At 55.3% G+C, this 20028-nt stretch overlaps 1 protein-coding gene and 1 long non-coding RNA gene across 2 annotated transcripts; one reads left to right on the forward strand and one right to left on the reverse strand.

Moving 5' to 3' along the window:
• Positions 1-303: 303 nt before the first annotated feature.
• LOC125330405 lies at positions 304-4996 on the reverse strand. Its single transcript, XR_007205502.1, has 2 exons — positions 4704-4996; positions 304-616 (listed from the first exon to the last, which is right to left on the reverse strand). It is a non-coding gene; the product is annotated as an uncharacterized LOC125330405 (long non-coding RNA).
• LOC125330339 (zinc finger protein 239-like) lies at positions 2453-8071 on the forward strand. Its single transcript, XM_048313369.1, has 3 exons — positions 2453-2589; positions 6540-6623; positions 6808-8071. Exons 2-3 carry the CDS (start codon positions 6602-6604, stop codon positions 7644-7646), a joined length of 861 nt encoding a protein of 286 aa, XP_048169326.1. The 5' UTR covers positions 2453-2589; positions 6540-6601; the 3' UTR covers positions 7647-8071.
• Positions 8072-20028: the final 11957 nt, after the last annotated feature.

The raw sequence follows: 20028 nt of genomic DNA on the forward strand, positions 1-20028 counted from the left end.
GTGCTGAACATTCTCGTAGTCATTCCCAGGCACTTCCAGTTGCCTCAGCATGGTTCACTTGCCCCCAATATTATCCCAGTCACTCCCAGTACATCCCAGTTGTCACCAGCATGCACCCTGTCATTCCCAGGTGTTCTCAGCTCCTCCCAGTGTGTGCACAGGTGGCTCCCAGCATGGGCCTGGCAGCTCCCAGTAACCCCTAGTCAGGGTCCAATCACACCCACCATTATCCCAGTGTGATTGTAGCCACTCCCAGTATGACCCCAGTCACTCCCACTCACTCCCAGTATGATGCCAGTGGCTCCCAGTGTGATCCCAGCTGCTCCGTGTCAATGCCAGCATGACCCCAGGAGCCTCCAGTATGATCCCCAGGGCTCCCTGTCTCTCCCAGTATGATCCCAGTCACTCCCACCTCCTCCCAGTTGCTTTCAGTGTGATTCCAGTTGCTCACAGCCACTCCCAGTCAATGCCAGTATGATTCCAGTCACCCTCAGTGTGATCCCAGTCTCACCCACCATGGATCCAGCTGCTCCCACTGTGGTCCCAGTATGAACCCAGTTGCTTCCAGAGTAGTTCCAGTTGTTCCCAGTTCCTCCCCGTATGAATCCATTTGCCCCTAGGATAGGCCCAGTCCCTCCCAGTGTAGATCCCAGTTGCCCAGTTGCCCCCAGTGTAGATCCACTGCATCGGGCTCAGCTTTTCCCAGTGTGGTTCCAGTTCCCCCAGTATGGTTACAGAGACACTCCCAGTAGATCCCAGTTGCCCTCAGCATGCTCCTAGTCATTCCCAGTCACTCCCAATGTCCCCAGTAAGGTTCTAGTTACCTCAGAATGATCCCAGTCTTTCCCAGTTTCTCCCACTTACCTCCAGGACAATCCCAGTTTCCGTCAGTGTCCCAAAGTGTGGTCCCGGCTGCTCCCAGTATGGTCCCAGTTATCCCAGTTGTGGTCTCAGTCCCCTCAGCATGGTTCCAGTACCTTCCAGTTGTTCTCAGTTGCTCCCAATGTGTCCCCATTTTCCTCCCAACATGGGCCCAGTAGCTCCCAGTAACCCCCAGTCAGGTTCCATTCACACTCACTGTAATCCCAGTGACTCTCAGGATGATCCAATAGGACCCAAGTCACTCCCAGTATGTTTCCAGTCACTTCCAGGATGATCCCAGTCACTCCCAGTATCATGCCCGGCTCCCCAATCGTGATCCCACTTGCTCCCTCTCAATGCCAGTATGATCCCAGTAGCCTCCAGTATAATTCCAGTCACTTCCCACCACTTCCAGTATGATCCCAGTTGCTCCCAGTCACCTCCAGTATGGCCCAAGTCACTCCCAGATACTCCCAGTATTATTCCAGTCACACCCAAAGTGACTCCCTGTTACTCCCAGTCTGGGCCCAGTTGCTCCAAGTCTCTTCCAGTATGGTTCCAGTCATGGCCAGCACCTTTCCAGTCACTCCCAGTCTGAGTCCAGTAGGATCCCAGGCACTCTCAGATACTGCCAGTACTATTGCAGCCATTCCCAGTATGATCCCAGTCAGTTCCAGTAGGATCCCAGTATGACCCCAGCATGGGCACAGCTGCTCCCATTATCATCCAGTGTGGTTCCAGTTGCTCCCATTTACCCCCACTGTGGTTTCAATCTCTCCCAGTGCATCCCAGTTGCTCCCAGCATGTTCCCAGTCACTCCTTGATGCCCTGAGCTGCTTCCAGTGTGATCCCAGTTGATCACAGCCACTCCCAGTCACCCTCAGTGCAGTCCCAGTTTCTCCAAATATGATCCAGTAGGATCACAGTGCAGTTGTCCCTAGTATAGTCCCAGTCCCTCCCCATAAGATCCCAGTTCCTCCCAGCATGGTCCCAGTCATGCCCAGTTGCCCCCAGTTCAGACCCAGTCACTCCCACTCGCTCCCAGTTACCCCCAGTGTGGCCCCATTTCTCCCCACCATGGTCCCAGTTGTTCCCATTGTGGTTCCAGTCACTCCAGTATGTTTGACAGACACTCCCAGCATATCCTGGTTTCCCTCAGCATGTGCATAGTCATTCCCAGTCACTCCCAGTGGCCCCAGTAAGGTTCCAGTTATCCCAGTACAAACCAGTCACTGCCAGTGGTACCACTGCTGGCATCCCCCAGCCCTCTCTGCATTCCCCCTCGCGGCTCTCCAGGCTCTCGAGAGGAGCCCCAAGGGCTGCAAGTCCCCACGCAGGGTCCCCAGCAAGGCCCAGTTTGGATCTGCAGCCCCCAATGTTCCCAGTTTCCCTCTCCTTTTCCCCGGGCTGGGTTCCCCCGCCCCCAGCGGGTGGGAGCAGCCGAGAGCCCCGCGCTGCCCATCCCGACCTGTCCCGGCTCCATCCCCGCTGCTCCCGCGGGCTGCGAGGGGCTCGGGAACGGGGCAGGAGGACGAGGAGGAGGAGGAGGAGGGAGGGAGGAGGGGAGATGGGATTGGGACGGGGCGGCAGGAGGAAGAGGAGCAGGAGGAGGGAGGAAGAGGCGGAGCGGCAGCGGGAAGCTGGAAGAGAGGAGGAGAGGCGGAATCACGCGGCTCCAGCGCTCGCTGAACTCGCAGCCCCCCGGGACCATCGCCCCCCATCCCGCAGGTGCCGCTCGGGGGGACATCGGGGGTCCCCGGGAGGTGTTTTTGGGGGTGGCGGTGGCGGTGGCGGCAGAGCCCCGGCGGGGGCGGGGGGATGCGGGTCCCCCCGCGGTGGGGGTTGGGCTTCCCGGGCCGGGCCCTCCGAGCTCTGCCGGGGCCCCGTGGGGAGCGCGCGGGGCCGGCGGGGGCGGGGGGACACCGGTTTTGGGGAGCCCCGGGAGCCCCGGCTTCCGTAAGCGGGACCCCAGAGAGAGGAGAGCCCCAGGAGCCCAAAGCGGGGAGCCCGAGAGGGGGGAGCCCTGGGATTGGCGGGACCCCGGCGGGGGGGTCTGGGGGCTGCAGGGGCGGCATGGCCGGGAAAGGGGCTCCGGGGTCCCGGGGCCCGGAGGTGGCTGCTCCCAGTAGGAGCCCAGTCAGTCCCAGTATGATCGTGGTCACTTCCCCTCCCTCCCTGCATGATCCCTGTTGCTCCCAGTAGGAGCCCAGTCGCTCCCCATCACTCTGTTATGATACCATTTTCCCCCAGCACGCTCCCAGTTGCTCCCAGTTCCTCCTCCAGCTTTTGTCCAGTGTGTTCCCAGTTCTCCCAGTTGCCCCTAGCATAGTCCCAGTCCGTCCCAGTATGATGCCAATCTTTTCCAGCAAGGCCCCAGTAACTTACACTTGCCCCAGTTGCCTCGAGCTTGGTCCCAGTTCCCCCCAGCACATTCCCAGTTGCTCCCAGTTTGTTCCCAGTCCCCACCCAAATGGTCTCAGGCACTCCCAGTATATCCCAGTTATTCTGAACATTCTTGTAGTCATTCCCAGGCACTCCCAGTTACCTCAGCATGGTTCAGTTGCCCCCAGTATCATCCCAGTCACTCCCAGTACATCCCAGTTGTCACCAGCATGCACCCTTGTGGCGTTTCTGTTGTCTGGTGTCGTGTCACGAGCTTCCCCAAAGCACTTCCAAGAAAGCCTCTCGGTGCAGCCGGCACATTGCACACAGCCACGGATCGCCAGCGAAACAGTCCGGGGATGAAGGAGCAAGAAGAGTTTTCACAGAAGGGTTTGCAGGAGAGCTTTAATGCATCCGCACTCGTGCAAGGTCTCAGAGAAGTCCCGGGGCAGAGCAATGGGGGGCCCAGGGTAAAGGAACTCATCGGGAAACTCTGAGGGGGTATCAGGTAACCAGGGCTGTGGCGGCCAAGGGAGCCAAGGAGGGGAGCAGAACTGGGGTACCTGAACAGAACAGAACAAAGCATTCTGGGGAAGTTTTTCAGTCCCCATGAGCTGGAAAGGGACCGAGGACTTATCCCACCGTAGGACTCCTTTGGTTCCTTGTCCAGCAGGCCCACCGGCCTCCGCACACCCTGCCATTCCCAGTTGCTCCCAGTTCCTCCCAGTGTGTGCACAGGTGGCTCCCAGCATGGGCCTGGCAGCTCCCAGTAACCCCCAGCCAGGGTCCAATCACACCCACTATAACCCAGTGTGATTGTAGCCACTCCCAGTATGATGCCAGTCACTCCCAGTCACTCCCAGTATGGTGCCAGTGGCCCCCAGTGTGATCCCAGTCACTCCCTGTCAATGCCAGCATGACCCCAAGAGCCTCCAGTATGATCCCTGTGACTCCCTGTCTCTCCCAGTATGATCCCAGTCACTCCCAGTATGCTCCCAGTCGCTCCCACCTCCTCCCAGTTGCTTTCAGCTTGATTCCAGTTGCTCACAGCCACTCCCAGTCAATGCCAGTATGATTCCAGTCACCCTCAGTGTGATCCCAGTCTCACCCACCATGGATCCAGCTGCTCCCATTGTGATCCCAGTACGAACCCAGTTGCTTCCAGAGTAGTTCCAGTTGTTCCCAGTTCCTCCGCATATGAATCCATTTGCCCCAAGATAGTCCCAGTCCCTCTCAGCATGATCCCAGTCGTCCCAGTTGCCCCCAGTGTAGATCCACTGCATCGGGCCCAGCTGTTCCCATTGTGGTTCCAGTTCCCCCAGTATGGTTACAGAGACACTCCTAGTAGATCCCAGTTGCCCTCAGCATGCTCCTAGTCATTCCCAGTCACTCCCAGTGTCCCCAGAAAGGTTCTAGTTACCTCAGAATGATCCCAGTCTTTCCCAGTTTCTCCCACTTACCTCCAGGACAATCCCAGTTTCTGTCAGTGTCCCAAAGTGTGGTCCCGGCTGCTCCCAGTATGATCCCAGTGGCCCCAGTTGTGGTCTCAGTCCCCACAGCATGGTTCCAGTACCTTCCAGTTGTTCTCAGTTGCTCCCAATGTGTCCCCATTTTCCTCCCAACATGGGCCCAGTAGCTCCCAGTAACCCCCAGTCCAGTTCCATTCACACCCACTGTAATCCCAGTGGCTCTCAGGATGATCCAATAGGACCCGGAGTCACTCCCAGTATGGTTCCAGTCATTTCCAGGATTATCCCAGTCACTCCGAGTGTGGTCCCAGTCACTCCCAGATACTCCCAGTATTACTCCAGTCATGCCCAGAGTGACTCCCTGTCACTCCCAGTCTGGGCCCAGTTGCTCCAAGTCTCTTCCAGTATGGTTCCAGTCACGGCCAGCACCTTTCCAGTCAGTCCCAGTCTGAGTCCAGTAGGATCCCAGGCACTCTCAGATACTGCCAGTACTATTGCAGTCACTCCCAGTATGATCCCAGTCAGTTCCAGTAGGATGCCAGTATGACCCCAGCATGGGCACAGCTGCTCCCATTATCATCCAGTGTGGTTCCAGGTTCTCCCATTTACCCCCACTGTGGTTTCAATCTCTCCCAGTGCATCCCAGTTGCTCCCAGCATGTTCCCAGTCACTCCTTGATGCCCTGAGCTGCTTCCAGTGTGATCCCAGTTGATCACAGCCACTCCCAGTCACCCTCCGTGCAGTCCCAGTTTCTCCAAGTAGGGTCCAGTATGATCCCAGTCTCCCTCCGCATGGGCCCAGCTTCTCCCACCATGATCCCAGTTGGATGCCAGTTGCCCCCAGCATGGTTCCAGTTGCTCTCTGTTCCTTCCAGTGTGATCCCAGTAGAACGTGATTCAGTATAGTCCCAGTCACACCCCATATGACCCCAGTCCTTCCCAGCATGGCCCCAGTCATGCCCAGTTGCCCTCAGTGTAGCCCCATTTTTCCCCACCATGGTCCCAAGTGTTCCCATTGTGGTTCCAGTCGTTCCCAGTATGGTTGACAATGCTCCCAGTATATCCCAGCTGCCCTCAGCATGCTCCTAGTCATTCCCAGTCACTCCCAGTGGCCCCAGTAAGGTTCCAGTTATCCCAGTACAAACCAGTCACTGCCAGTGGTGCCACTGCTGGCATCCCCCAGCCCTCTCTGCGTTCCCCCTCGCGGCTCTCCAGGCTCTCGAGAGGAGCCCCAAGGGCTGCAAGTCCCCACGCAGGGTCCCCAGCAAGGCCCAGTTTGGATCTGCAGCCCCCAGTGTTCCCAGTTTCCCTCTCCTTTTCCCCGGGCTGGGTTCCCCCGCCCCCAGCGGGTGGGAGCAGCCGAGAGCCCCGCGCTGCCCATCCCGACCTGTCCCGGCTCCATCCCCGCTGCTCCCGTTGGCTGCGAGGGGCTCGGGAACGGGGCAGGAGGAGGACGAGGAGGAGGGATGGGAGAGGACCCTCAACAGCCTGGAGAGGGGCAGGGGGGACTCCTTGGAGCCAATCACCCCCAGCATTCCTAAGTGGGGAGATGGAAGAGGGGGGAGCTTTTTGGATTCCTGGGACTCCCAGCAGCCTGGGGAGGGCGGGGGCCAAGTAGAGAGGGGGACCCCCAATACAAGCGTGACCCCCAGCAGCTGGGACAGGGGGGAACCCTGAACACCAAAGAGGAGGGGCCAGAGACAGGGAACTCCTGGGAGGCTTTTCCTGAGCAGGTTTTTATGGACACACGATGCCTGGTGGCTTCTAGAGATGGACTTGGGCAGAGGGACCTTCAAACTCAACGTGCTCATCCCTTGTTTTGCCCCAGACCAGGATTTCCCATTCCCAAACCTTGGTCAGATATAGGAGGAGGCTGCGAGGAAGAGGAAGATGCCCCGGGACCCCCAGGCAGGTGAGGAGGAAGTCAGTGCCCCTTTTCCCCTCTCTCCTGCTCCATCTCCCAGCCCAGCATCGCTCCAGCTGCAGGACAGCCCCGCTGCTGACGCCGTCCTGCCAGGGACGGACTGGGGGGATCTCCTTGCCCTTCCCTGTGGCACGGAGGCAAATCCCATCCTCTCCTTGTCCTTCCTCCCCAGACAAGGAGCTGAGGACGGAGCCCAGGGAGGACAAATCCTCGCAGCAGAACCTGGTGGAAGAGGCCGTTTTGAGCAGCTCCATGGTGCAGGAATCCAACGGGGAGGAAAAAGCGCGGAGACCCTGCAGGAGGAGGGGCTGCAAACTCAGCCCAGGGTGCTCTGAGGAGGACAGAACAACCCTGTGCCAGGAAGGGGGCCAGAGATCGAGCCAGAACTCAGACCTGGTGGTCCATGAGCAGCTTCACAGTGGGGAGAAGCCCTACAAGTGTGGGGAATGTCGGAAGAGCTTCAGCCAGAGCTCCCACCTGATCCGCCACCAGATGATCCACACTGGGGAACGGCCCTATGAGTGTGGGGAATGTGGGCAGGGCTTCAGCCAGAGCTCCAACCTGATCCGCCACCAGAGGATCCACACTGAGGAACGGCCCTATGAGTGTGGGGAGTGTGGGCAGAGCTTCAGCCAGAGCTCCAGCCTGATCCGCCACCAGAGGATCCACACTGGGGAACGGCCCTATGAGTGTGGGGAATGTGGGCAGAGCTTCAGAGACAGCTCCAACCTGGTCGTCCACCAGCGCATCCACACAGGAGAGAGGCCCTATGAGTGTTCCGAGTGTAGGAAGAGGTTTCACACCAGCTCCAATCTCCTCCTGCACCAGCGGATTCACACAGAGGAGAGGCCCTTCCGCTGCCCCGACTGCAGGAAGGGCTTCAGGGACAACTCCACCCTCGTCACCCACCGGCGCATCCACACCGGGGAGAGGCCCTACGAGTGTCCCCAGTGTGGGAAGAGCTTCTCCAGGAGCTCTCACTTGACCCAACACCAACGGAGGCACCGGTAAGGGAAGCCCTGTGAGTGCCCCGAGTGCAGGAAGAGCTTCATCCTCTACTCCAACTTCATCCCCCAGCGGAGGACCCACGTTTGGCAGAGCCCTGGTGACCCACATTCGCCGTGATCCAGTTTGGGAAGAGCCCTGGCTGGTGCTCTCCACGTCCTCCTGGATCCCTTTAGGCACCTGAGTGAACGCAGGGGCTGGAACATCCATCGGGACTCTGATTGAAATCGGAAATTCATTGGGAAGAGCTGATTTGTTGAGTTTATGGCCCAAAAATTCTCACCTGCTCTGTCCAGTTGTTTCTTCTGGTGGCATCCAGCAATCCTGGATGATCTTGGAGGTCTTTTTCAATCTAAATAGTTTCCTCCTTCATCCTGTCAAAACAACCAAAATTAGGGTAGAAATAAAGGAATTCAACAAAGGTATCTAAAGCAGCACCATTTTCCCGGGATTTGGGGGTGAATTTGGGGTTGGTTCAGGGGAGTATTCAGGAGGATTTGGGTGTTGTGAGGCCATGGGCTGGGCAGACGGGGCCACGATCTCGTAGTTGTGCTGGCAGAATGTGTCCACCTGAGCTCGTCTATTCTCCAGGGCTTGCGGGTGTCTGTCCCAGTCCCTGGCCTGGGTCTCCCCGTTTGGGTTGTGCCCCCCAAAGTGCCCAAATCGCTGCTGAAGTGCCTGAGCTGCTCCCGGCTGGGGATGTTCCTGTCCACCAAGCTCTCCTGGTCAGTGCCATGGGGGGCTGGGAGGGGATTGAGGGGCTCGTGGGGGGATTGGGAGGGGCTTTTGTCACTCTTGATGGGCATTTGTGGTGCTTGGAGGGGGCTTTTGGGGTGGTTGTTGAGGGAATTTTGGGGATCTTGCCTTGGCTGTGTGTCTTGGAGAGAATTTGGGTGGTTCTTGGGGTCATTTATGTTGCAGGGAATGGTTGGGGGAGTTCCTGGCACAGAGCTGTGGGGTGGTTTGAGGGGTTTGGGAGTGGCTGTGGGGCTGGGAGGGGGTTTTGGGGTGCTTGTGATTCCCCAGAGCCCCAAAACTGCCACCAGACCCTGCCCCCCAAGATGCTGCTGGGGTTTTGGGGACTCCACGTTGGGGTTCATCCTCCTGGCACTGTGGGAGAAGGTGAGGGGTGTCCCCAGGGGCCGTGCGTGTCCCCCCCAGAGCGTGTGTGACCCCCCCATCCTGGTGTCACCCCCTTTTCCCTCCCCACAGGGCTCCTGCCCCAGCCCCTGCTGCCCCCGGGAGGGAATTTGGGGAGGGGGCAGAGGGGGTGCGCAGCCCCCGCCGGGGGATGACCCCGGCCCAGCGCCTTCGGTCAGCACCGAGCTGGGCTTGGGGCCGCAGGAGGAAGACGCCGATGGGAAGCAGATCCTGCAGGGGGGACAGGGCTTGGGCTCAGGGCAAGGTCCCGCCCTGCACACCTGGCTCAGGTGTGAGCCTGCCCCGGGAAGGGAGCGGGACATTCCCATCCCCACGGATCAGGGCTGGGAGCAGCGCTGGGAGCACGGACATGGAAATATTGGGAGCGACTGGGACCACACTGGGGGGTGAATTATCCCCCCAGCACCTTTCCAGGCCGCCCTGCGACCTGAGAAATGCTCGCTGGGCCTCGGCCTTGGCCAAGAGGCCCCGGGCTCAGCTCCTCTGAGCTGAGGCGCTGCCGGCTCCCGCAGCCCACCCAGGGCCGCCCTGCCCGTGCCGGGGCTGTGCTGGAATTCTCTGCTGCTGCTGGGCCACTCGGGGGGTCTGGCCCAGCAGGAAAGGTGACCCTGAGCCAGGAGCTTTCCTTGGCCGCAGCAAAGCCTCGGCACGGAAAGACCTTCCCAGCGCTGTGCCCTGGGCCGGGAGGGGTTGTGCCACCAGAGCTGTCCCTCCATTTCTTCTGCTAGGCAGCTCTAGGACATGGAAAGTGGAGAAGCCAGAGCTGCCTCTCAGCTTTCCGCAGTCCTCCAGAGGAATCCTGTGTGGGAAGCACCCTGGGAACAGAGTTTCTGTGCCAGGGCAGGGGAATTCAGAGCCCTTTCCTCCCCCGTGGGCCAAGGCTCTGGCCCTGGCCCTTTGCAAAGGCCCTGCAGCTGCCAGAGGGGCCTTTTTGGCTCAGCTGAGAGCAGTCCTGCTGCAAGGCTGTCCTCGAGCTGCTTGGGCTGCAGATGTGCCCAGGGAATGCTCATTGCTTGCAGTCTCAGGCGCTGTGGGTGTGCAGGTGTAAGTACTGCAGGAGGGAACAGCTCTGCTGGGGGGATTCTCTTTTTCTTGGTGTGTTTTCTATGTTGAATGAACGTTCCCTGCCAGCTCTGGGCAGAGCTCTGTACCTGTATGTGCCACTTGTCTGTGGCATTGTGGCTCAGGAGGTGGCCAAGGGGAGCTTGGCCGAGGTGTGGGCAGAGGAATGGCCATCAGGCCAGGCTGGGGGGTCAGCGGCCGGTCAGTTGCGTTGCGTGGCCGCGGCTCTGGAGGCTTGTGTGGGAGCGTGTGCAGGGCTGGAAGGCTGGGGCTGCCGCCGCTGTGTCCCAGAGCCGGGAAGGCCGGGGCTGGCCCGGCCCTGGCCCGGCCCCGCCAGCTCTGCCAGCTGCCGGCGGGGACACAAAGGGCAGCTCCGAGCTGCGGCCGCTGCGCTGCGGCCGCACAAACGCAGCGCCCGCAGAGCTCCAGAGCAAGGTCCTGGCCCTGGCTCGGGGCTGGGCCGGGGCCAGCGGCAGAAAATCAACTTGCAGCTTGGGCCCCGCAGCAGGGAGGAGCAGCAATTGCTGGCTGAGAGAGACTCTTGCCAAGGGCCTGCGGGGCCGGGCCCCAGGGAACGGCTTCCCGCTGCCCGAGGGCAGGCTGAGATGGGATGTGGGGCAGCAGTGGTTCCCTGGCAGGGCGCTCAGGGCCTGGCACAGGCTGGCCCGAGAAGCTGCGGCTGGCCCCGCATCCCTGCAAGTGTCCCAGGCCGGCTCGGCCATTGGGGCTTCCTGCCCAGGAGGGCTGGGCCGGGCTGGGGCTGCTGAGGGCGGGATGGGCTCTGGCTGAGCCAGCTGAAGGCTGGGCATGATGAGGCCGGGGGGACCCCGTTGCTGAGTGGGTTCTGGGATATCCCCCATTCCTGAAGGGATGTCAGGGTACGTCGCATTCCTGAGGCACTTTTGGGGTCCCCCCAATGCTTCGGGAGGGGTTCTGAGAGGGGGGCTCTGGTACTTGGAAGTGGGACCTATTACCAGGGAGCCATGGAGCCCATTTTGGGAAGGATGCTGCTGTTTCTTGCAATGTTTAGAGGTTCTGAATAGCCTGAGGGGCCCTGGCTCTCATTTTGGGACTTGAGGTGAGCCCATGGGCACAGCAGGCGCTGAGGAGAGGTTCCAACCTCCCATTTGGAAGGAGGGATTGAGCGGGTGCCTCCAGTAAACTCAATCCCAGCCCCAATGTGTCGATGGCAGCCCCAAATGGCTCGATCCGTCAGCCCCAAGCCCCGTGTGTGGGGAGTCAGGAACCACAGAAGGGGAATTGGTTTCCAGGAGGGGTGGGATGGGATGGGATGGGCTGGGATGGGGATGAGATGGGATGGGATGGGATGGGGTGGGATGGGGATGGCATTGTGGGGGTGGGATGAAGTTTGGGAGTGATGGGGTGGTTTGGGCACTTGGCGTGTGTCACTCCAGGGAGGGAAAGCAGGAGCCGCTTTTGGGGAGGCTCCTGCTTCTTTTTGGCAGTTTTGGGGCCTCTAAGTGGCTTCTGGGAGGTTTCAGGGAATTTGGGGAAAGTGACGTAAACCCCCCTCAATTTGGGGGGCTGAGGTGAAGTTCCCCACATTTTGGGAGGGTGAGGGGACCCCAATTGGGAGGGGATCCTGCTGCTTTGCACCCCTTCAATGGGGTGAGAAGTGGGTTGTGGGGGAAGAAAGAGAGAGAGAAAGAAAGAGAAGGAAGGAATTCAGAAGGAATTCGAAAGGAATTCGGAAGGAAGGAAGGAATTCGGAAGGAATTCGGAAGGAAGGGAGGAAGGAAGGAAGGAAGGAATTCGGAAGGAAGGAAATAATCCTTAATAGTAATGTGAAACCAACAAGAAAATAGAAAGTAAAAAAAAAAAGAAAAAGAAGGAAATAAGAGAAGAAAGAAGGAAAGAAAGAAGACAGAAAACAACAGGAAATGAAAAAACCAAAGAATTAAAGAGAAAAGAAGAATAGAGAAAAGAAAAAAGAAAGAAAGAAAGAAGAAAAGAAAGAAAAAGAAAAATGAAGAGAGAAAGGAAGCGAGAAAGGAAGAGAGAAAGAGAGAAATCCAGAGCAAGAGAGAGAGAAGGAAGGAAAGAAAAGCAAAAAGAGAAAAGAGGGAGGGAGGGAGGGAGGGAGGGAGGGAGAGTGACCTCAAGGATGAGAAGCTCTTCCTCAGCCTGGGCACCTTCTTCAAAGACACGCTCCACGCCCCATGTGCAGGTGAGTGCACAGCCAGGGGGATGCTCCCAGAGCTGGGCATGGCACGGCCTGGCCGGGCACCAAAGGTTCCCCCTTTGCTGGGGCGGCTGCAGCCAATTCTTCAGTGGCTGCCAAGCTGCTTTTGGGCTCTGGGCAGCTGCTGAGGAGGTGGATGTGCCATGGCTGGCTGCAGGCTGGGCACATGTCCTGCCCTCCTGCTCTGCTCCCAAAGGCAGCAATGCTGGGCAGCTTTGGGCCCAGCTCTGAGCGCGGCCAGCATGGCCTGGGCACTGCGGGCGGCTGGGACAATGTTCCGGTTTGGCCAAATTTAGAAATATATCCTCTGAGGGAAGGCACAACCACCCCTCCCCCCACCAGGTTCAGGAAAAATAAATTTTCCTCAAAGGAAAGTGAAAGAGAGAAAAACTATTTATTTAACAAACACACGGGAAAAGGATAATAATGCTAAATAATAAAATCTCTCGCTGTGGAGGAAAAACCTGGGAAAGTGTCAGAGTCCTCCCTTTGGTCTCCTCGGAGCTGGGGCTTGGCCCAGGGCCAGGCCCTTTGTGCCCAGTGGAAAGTCCTCCCGATGTGCTCTGATGTTGAAGCAATCAAGCAGTCCAGTAGAAAAGGGAGAAAATCTGAAATTCCAGGGAAGGAAAAATTCAACTCTCAGTCCCTCTCTGGAGAAAAAACAGCTGAGCCACTGGCCAAAAAACTGTCCTTGGGAAAACAGCAAACCAGGTGCCTCCTCCCTCCCCTGCCACAGCTGGGAAACCAATTGCTATCTGTGTGTGACCTTGAACAAGCTGCAAACTGCTTTGGAGAAGTTTTGCTCACTTTTTCCTTCCCCCTCTCAGGCTCAGTTTAGAGGCATAGAACGGCACAGGAATTAATTTCTGGACATGGGCAGCGATATGGGATACACATCATAAGGTCACCCCAAGACATTCCACCCCTTATCCCATATTGTTGGCTGAATGCCCAAACTAAGATATTCTAATTCTACACACACATTAATACATACATATATATATATATATACACAGCTGTATACAAACAGTGACAGTGACAATCAGCAAGCAGTTGTACACAGGCATTTCACACTACAGGTGGTTCTCATACAACAATCAGATCTCCCTGCGGTACACAACGCGTTGTTCCATCTTTCTGCATTACCCACCATGTGCAACCAGGTCCCTGAGCAAAGACAACCCCACAGATGGGTTTGTCTGTACTCGAGGCAGAATTTATCCACACAGTCTTTCCTAACAGACCTCTGACATGCACTACTGGGACCTTATCTCCATCGGTTGTATGCAGGGATTCAGACTGGGCTGGCCCAGCTCTATTGGTGGAACCTCGGGTGTTAACTAACCAGGTGGCCTTTGCCAGATGCTGTTCCCAGCAACTTTTGAAAGTTCCCCCACCCAGTGCCTTCAAGGTGGTTTTCAACAATCCATGGCACCATTCCACTTTGCCTGCAGTTGATGCATGGTAAGGGATGTGGTACACCCACTCAATGCCATGTTCTCTAGCCCAGGTGTTTATAAGGCTGTTCTTAAAATGAGTCCCATTATCAGATTCAATGCTGAATTCAATGGTGGAGTCACTTCATTCAAGGCACGATAGTCCACAGTCAACCTCCATTCTCCTTCCAATTTGCGCACAGGCCAAATGGGACTGTTGAAGGGTGAGTTGGTCTTACTGACCACCCCTTGGCTCTCCAGCTCATGGATCATCTTGTGGATGGGAATCACAGCATCTCGAGTTGTCCGGTACTGTCGGCGATGCACTGTCGAGGTAGCAATTGGTACTCTGTTCCTCTGTTCTTCCACCTTCAGAAGGCCAACTGCAGACAGGTTCTCTGATAGCCCAGACAAAGTGTTCAATTGCTTAATGCCCTCTGTCTCCACAGAAGCTATTCCAAAAGCCCACTTGAGTCCCTTTGGGTCTCTGAAATACCTGTTCTGGAGGAAGTCTATGCCCAAAATGCACGGGGCCTCTGGGCCAGCCACAATGAGATGTCTCTTCCACTCATTTCCAGTCAGGCTCACCTCGGCTTCCACCAAGGTCAAATCTTGTGATCCACCTGTTACACCAGCAATAGAAACAGATTCTACCCCCACGTGCTGCGATGGGATTATTGTACACTGCGCACCAGTGTCAACCAAGGCATCATATTTTTGTGGTTCTGATGTACCAGGCCAACAAATCCACATAGTCCAAAAAACACGGTTTTCCCTGGCCTCTACCTGGCTAGAGGCAGGGCCCCTCTATGCCTGGTTATCCTTCTTTTCCTGGGTCTGCATCTTAGAGGTTCCTTCATGGGAATCGGATATGCCATCGTCTTTTCCATCATTTCCGGCAGTTTGGCTACAGGCAACTGGAGCTACTTCCTTTTTGGTAGAACTTCCTTTCTGAGACTTGCACTCCTTCAATTCACGCACTCGTGCTGCCAGAGCAAAGGTGGGTTGTCCACCCCACCTCTTCGTGTCTTCCCCACTGTCACACAGGAATTTCCACAGCTCACTTCGTGGGATGTTCCTTCTCTCTGGGGAACATCCACGGAGAAGGCACTCTTTAATCTCCTAGAGATTCCTTTTTATTTCATCTTCCATTTTCTGCACACGTTTCCACAGCTGCGATTTTTGCATGTGTTGGGCCATGCACAGAATCTGCATATGCTCGGAGCTTCACTGCCATATCCTGCACAGCCTCATTTGCACCGTAGTCCGGTTTCATTATTGCTAAAGCAGAAGCGTATTCTGGTGGCCCAAGCTGTATGAGTTTTCGCCACATGTATGGAATAACTCTGGCCCGGTCTGGACTCCTCAATCCTGGGTCATTTGTGAAGACAACCTCTACCACCCCTAGTTCTCTCAGGCGTTGGATCCCTTGTTCTATGGTCTTCCATGGGGTTTGCTGCATGTAGAGATCATGTCCACACATATATCTTTCAATCACGCCTGTCAAGACCCGTCTCCAGAGACTGGCAGAGTCAGCCCCCCTTATCATCGCTTGGTCGATAGCTGGATCACGTGACAGGGATCCCAAATGCCTCGCTTCAGCACCGTCCAGCATCCCATCATCACCTGCCACATCCCAAATACGGACCATCCAACTTATTATGGATTCATCGAACCGTCGGGTGTAATCCTTTCTTAGGCTGTGAAGGTCCTTTATGGACATGGACTCAGTAATGGTTTCTGTGCCTGAGTCAGGTGGTGGTTTTGAGGTTCCTTCCCCTGCATTATCCTCATCTTTCACTGGGCAATCAGTTTTGGTTGTGTGTTTTTTCCTCGTGACAGGAGCCACTGTTAATGGCTTAGACTCTCCATCTGGTTTGGGCTTGCTATCTTGTTTGGCGGCAGCCTGAGTGACTGGGGTGTCTACAGGCTTTACTGATTTATCTTCCTGCCCCTCTACCTGCTGCAGTGTGCCACAGGCATATGCCAAAGCCCAACATATTGCAAAAACCTTTTCTCAGAATTTTCATTGTATTTCTCTTTCAGATATTTCCCCACCTCAGCTGGTTTCTGAATTTGTTCAGATGGGAAATCCCAAACTATCGGGTCAGAGAATTTCTTCAGGGTTTGGCCTATATCCTCCTATTCCCCACACCACTCAGGATTTTCCACCTCTAGGTCAGGTGTCTCAGCAGTCACCCTGGAAATCTGAGCTCTCATTCTAGACAAGCTGCGAACCACATAGAGGAAGCTTACCAGATAAAATACCAGAAATACCAGGAGGGTGGTCTCTTTAACATCCAGGGGAAACTGAACATTCTCAAAAGATAACCTATCAAATTTAAAGGGAAGGGAAACCCCGTCTCCTCCTCCTCTAACAATCCGGGTGCAATTACTAATAAATTCCCAAAACAGGCTACCGAAGCTAGGACTGGGGTTAGGACGGAGAAACCACTTATCATACATGCTTCGAACAGCTGCCTGTACATCTGTCAACTTCTTATAAATCATTATCACTGAGCACAGCAAAATAGAAATCCGAATTCGTCTCCCTTCTCTGTAAAATTTACATATCAGGGACAAGATTGAAGCAAGTTGTGGATAGGCAAACAACCCTAGGGACCAAAACAACACTAGTACCTCAATGAAGCCTAAGGACCAGAAAGACATGAGTACATCGAGCCAGAGAGACATCATGAACTCAACCAGCATGGTGACTACTTTACCCCAACACAGAATAAGTAAATTCAAACCAAAATGTAATTAGCACAGGGTTTTTTTCACTTTCCTTTGAGCCCCACGGCCTGGGCGCCATGAAATTTTTTCCGGTTTGGCCAAATTTAGAAATATATTCTCGGAGAGAAGGCACAACCACCCCTTCCCCCCACCAGGTTCAGGAAAAATAAATTTTCCTCAAAGGAAAGTGAAAGAGAGAAAAACTATTTATTTAACAAACACACGGGAAAAGGATAATAATGCTAAATAATAAAATCTCTCACTGTGGAGGAAAAACCTGGGAAAGTGTCAGAGTCCTCCCTTTGGTCTCCTCAGAGCTGGGGCTTGGCCCAGGGCCAGGCCCTTTGTGCCCAGTGGAAAGTCCTCCCGATGTGCTCTGATGTTGAAGCAATCAAGCAGTCCAGTAGAAAAGGGAGAAAATCCAAAATTCCAGGGAAGGAAAAATTCAACTCTCAGTCCCTCTCTGGAGAAAAAACAGCTGAACCACTGGCCAAAAAACTGTCCTTGGGAAAACAGCAAGCCAGGTGCCTCCTCCCTCCCCTGCCACAGCTGGGAAACCAATTGCTATCTGTGTGTGACCTTGAACAAGCTGCAAACTGCTTTGGAGAAGTTTTGCTCAGTTTTTCCTTCCCCCTCTCAGGCTCAGTTTAGAGGCATAGAACGGCACAGGAATTAATTTCTGGACATGGGCAGCGATATGGGATACACATCATAAGGTCACCCCAAGACAGACAAGGGGACAGGAGGCTTCAGCTGACGGGCGGCTTCTGGTTTCTCTCCTTGCAGCCGGGCTCTGCCGATGCTGAGGCTGCTCCGGGCTCTGCCAGGGCTCTGCTGGGCTCAGCCCCGGGCACGGCTGGGCCCGCTCTCCCCTCACAGGGCTCTGACAGCTTTGCATCAGACCAGCCCCTTGCGAGCACAGCGACGGAGCTTTCTGCTTTTGCAGGTGAGTGAGACTCTGGTGCAGGCCAAGAGATTGCACTCAGGGACACACATGCCACTGGCAAGAACCCAAACTCTCCACAGTGCCAGCGGAACGCCTGGATCTGTCTGTCCCACTCTTCCTTCCGTTTGGGCTGGAATTGTGCCATTGCACTTTCTTCCTCCTCTAGAAGTGCCACAAGTCAGCCAAAGCTGGCGAGTGGGCCGTGTTCCTGAGGCAGTGCAGCCTGGAGCTGATGGATGAAGAATTGCCCTTCTCCACTGCCAAACCAGAGCAAAAGCCCTAAGCCGGACTTGCATCTTGAAGAAAGCCCTGACAATTTCCGAGGGAATGTGCAGCTCATTGGCAGGGTGAGAAGGAAGGAAGGGCATCTTCTCAAGGAGTTGGGGTGGGACAGAGTTTAGATTGCCAGTCCTGCTCGGAGCTGGCAGGGCACAGAGCCGTCCTCAAGCCCAGCCGTGCCCCACAGCAGTGTCTCAGGGCTGCTGTGCCAGGTTACGGTGTCATTCAGAGGCGCTCTGCAGCCCTCAGCTGTCCTCACTGCCGTGTTCCCACTGCCTTTTCCTCGGCCCTCCACCACGATGAGCTCTGTGAATTTTTTCCCAGCTCTGTGTCCAGAGCAGCTGTCCAAGAGCTGAAGGGAGCAGCGTTTAGAAGCAGTTCCAAGATTTCTAGGCAGGAAGGGGAGCTGGTGGCCCTCCTTGGAACTCACCGTGTTCATCAGGAGGGAGTGCTGGTTCCTTGGGAATATGGAACAATGGGAACACAAGAGTTGGGAAAAATCCCCATTTTCTGTGGATTTGTGCAAAGAGGGGAGCAGCAGAAACACTTTGTGTCTGCTTTTGGGGACACAAGGTCCAAGGAGCTGCGGTGGCAGAGGGGGACCTGGGCTGGTGGCCGCTGAGGTCCTGTTTCAGGACATCCTGCAGTGGCACAGGACAGAGCTCCAAGCACCCACAGCCACACTGCTGCAGTCTCTGGGGTGCTGCACATCCTCCAGGAAAAGCTGCTGTCACACAATGCTCTGGGATTGATAATCTCTATTTGCAGTGCTTTAGGCCCGTGTTTCAAACTGCAATAGTTTTACACTCAAGACACAAGTCATGCCCAATCCATATTTCAATTTCCTATTGCTTCAGCCACAATTTAAATTAGCAGTATTGGAAACAAACCCCAAAATCCTTTAAAAAGGCTGAAGAGGTCAGTTAGATGGATCCACACCATCAGCACATTCACAAAGTAAATACCTGAGTTCTCTTTTTAAAACTCTTCATCCAGAGTTACAGAAGATTTTTCACGACACATTTGGGGTTTGATTTTATCTTTCATAGTTTTTACTGTTTTTTCTTTTCTTTTTCTTTTCTTTTCTTTTCTTTTCTTTTCTTTTCTTTTCTTTTCTTTTCTTTTCTTTTCTTTTCTTTTCTTTTCTTTTCTTTTCTTTTTTTTTTTCTTTTCCTTTTCTTTTCTTTTCTTTTCTTTTCTTTTCTTTTCTTTTCTTTTCTTTTCTTTTCTTTTCTTTTCTTTTCTTTTCTTTTCTTTTCTTTTCTTTTCTTTTCTTTTCTTTTCTTTTCTTTTCTTTTCTTTTCTTTTCTTTTCTTTTTTCTTTTCTTTTCTTTTCTTTTCTTTTCTTTTCTTTTCTTTTCTTTTCTTTTCTTTTCTTTTCTTTTCTTTTCTTTTCTTTTCTTTTCTTTTCTTTTCTTTTCTTTTCTTTTTTTCTTTTTTCTTTTCTTTTCTTTTTTTTCCTGAATTTTAAACTGAAACCACAACCTGAAAAAGGAGTGTCCTTTGCTCCTTGTTCCCGTGTGGAGCAGCTCCCTTCCCGCTGGCTGAGCTGCTCAGGCAGAGCCCAGCAGGGCTCTCCTGACCCTGCAGGGCTGAGGCTTTTCCCCATTGCTGTGCACAGAGTGATGGAGCAGCACTGCTGAACACGGGGACACGAAGAGGGACCAGAAGCAGCTGCCTTTGTCCACCTGAAGCTCCCAGGCCCAATCTCTGAGCAGTCAGGGCTGGAAGAGACTCGCAGGCTCCCTGTTTGCTGTGCTGCCCCACTCGTGAGCGGCCCAGCTTTGCGTGAGGCACAGGGAGAACAAGGGGCAGCTCCCTGCCAGCCCCGCAGCCCAGGCACCCCTCAGGCCCCGGGGCTTGGGGCACTGTCAGCACCCGCTGCTCCAGCGCCCGCTCCTGCTGGCACTGACAGCAACACCCAAACTGTGGCTGATCCCGAGGGAGCAGCAGCAGGGCCTGGATCTGATCCCTGACTCTGGGGCAGGGCTGGACAAATGACCCCCACAGCAGCAGCAGCAGCAGCAGCAGCAAATGGAGCTTTCAGCACAGCCCCTGCCACTGTTCCTTCCCGTTTGCAGCAGTGTCACAGCAGCCTGGGGCACCTGGGAGCCCTCAGTGCCAGCAGGGACTGGAGATGGCAGCCCTGGGCTCCTGGAGGGTGTGCAAGGAGCAGAGGTGGGCACTCCCTGTCCATGTGGAGCTTCCAGGTGACAAAGGCTGCTGTGAGCAGGCAGCTCCAAGGGCAGAGAAAGGAGGGTCTCGAGCACTGGATCTGTGCCAGTGCCACAGCCCTGGGCAGCAGCCACCGAGCCCCGGGGGCACAGAGGGCACAGCAAGAGGGACAGAAGCAGTCAAGTGCAGAGCCTGGGAAGGGCGAGAGCTGGGAGCAGGAACAGCTGCTTCATTGCACTCTTGGAGAAAGCTCTTGGCTGTTTCAAAGCGCTGAGAGGCATGAAGGGCACAGAGGAGGCCACAGCAAACAATGCTCCTGTTTTCACAGCCTCCCCTCTCCGTGTGCCAGAAGGAATTGGATGAACTGTATTCTTCTCTCCGAGTCGTCTT

The sequence above is a fragment of the Corvus hawaiiensis genome, chromosome 1, assembly GCF_020740725.1.
Source record: "Corvus hawaiiensis isolate bCorHaw1 chromosome 1, bCorHaw1.pri.cur, whole genome shotgun sequence".
NCBI lineage: Eukaryota > Metazoa > Chordata > Aves > Passeriformes > Corvidae > Corvus > Corvus hawaiiensis.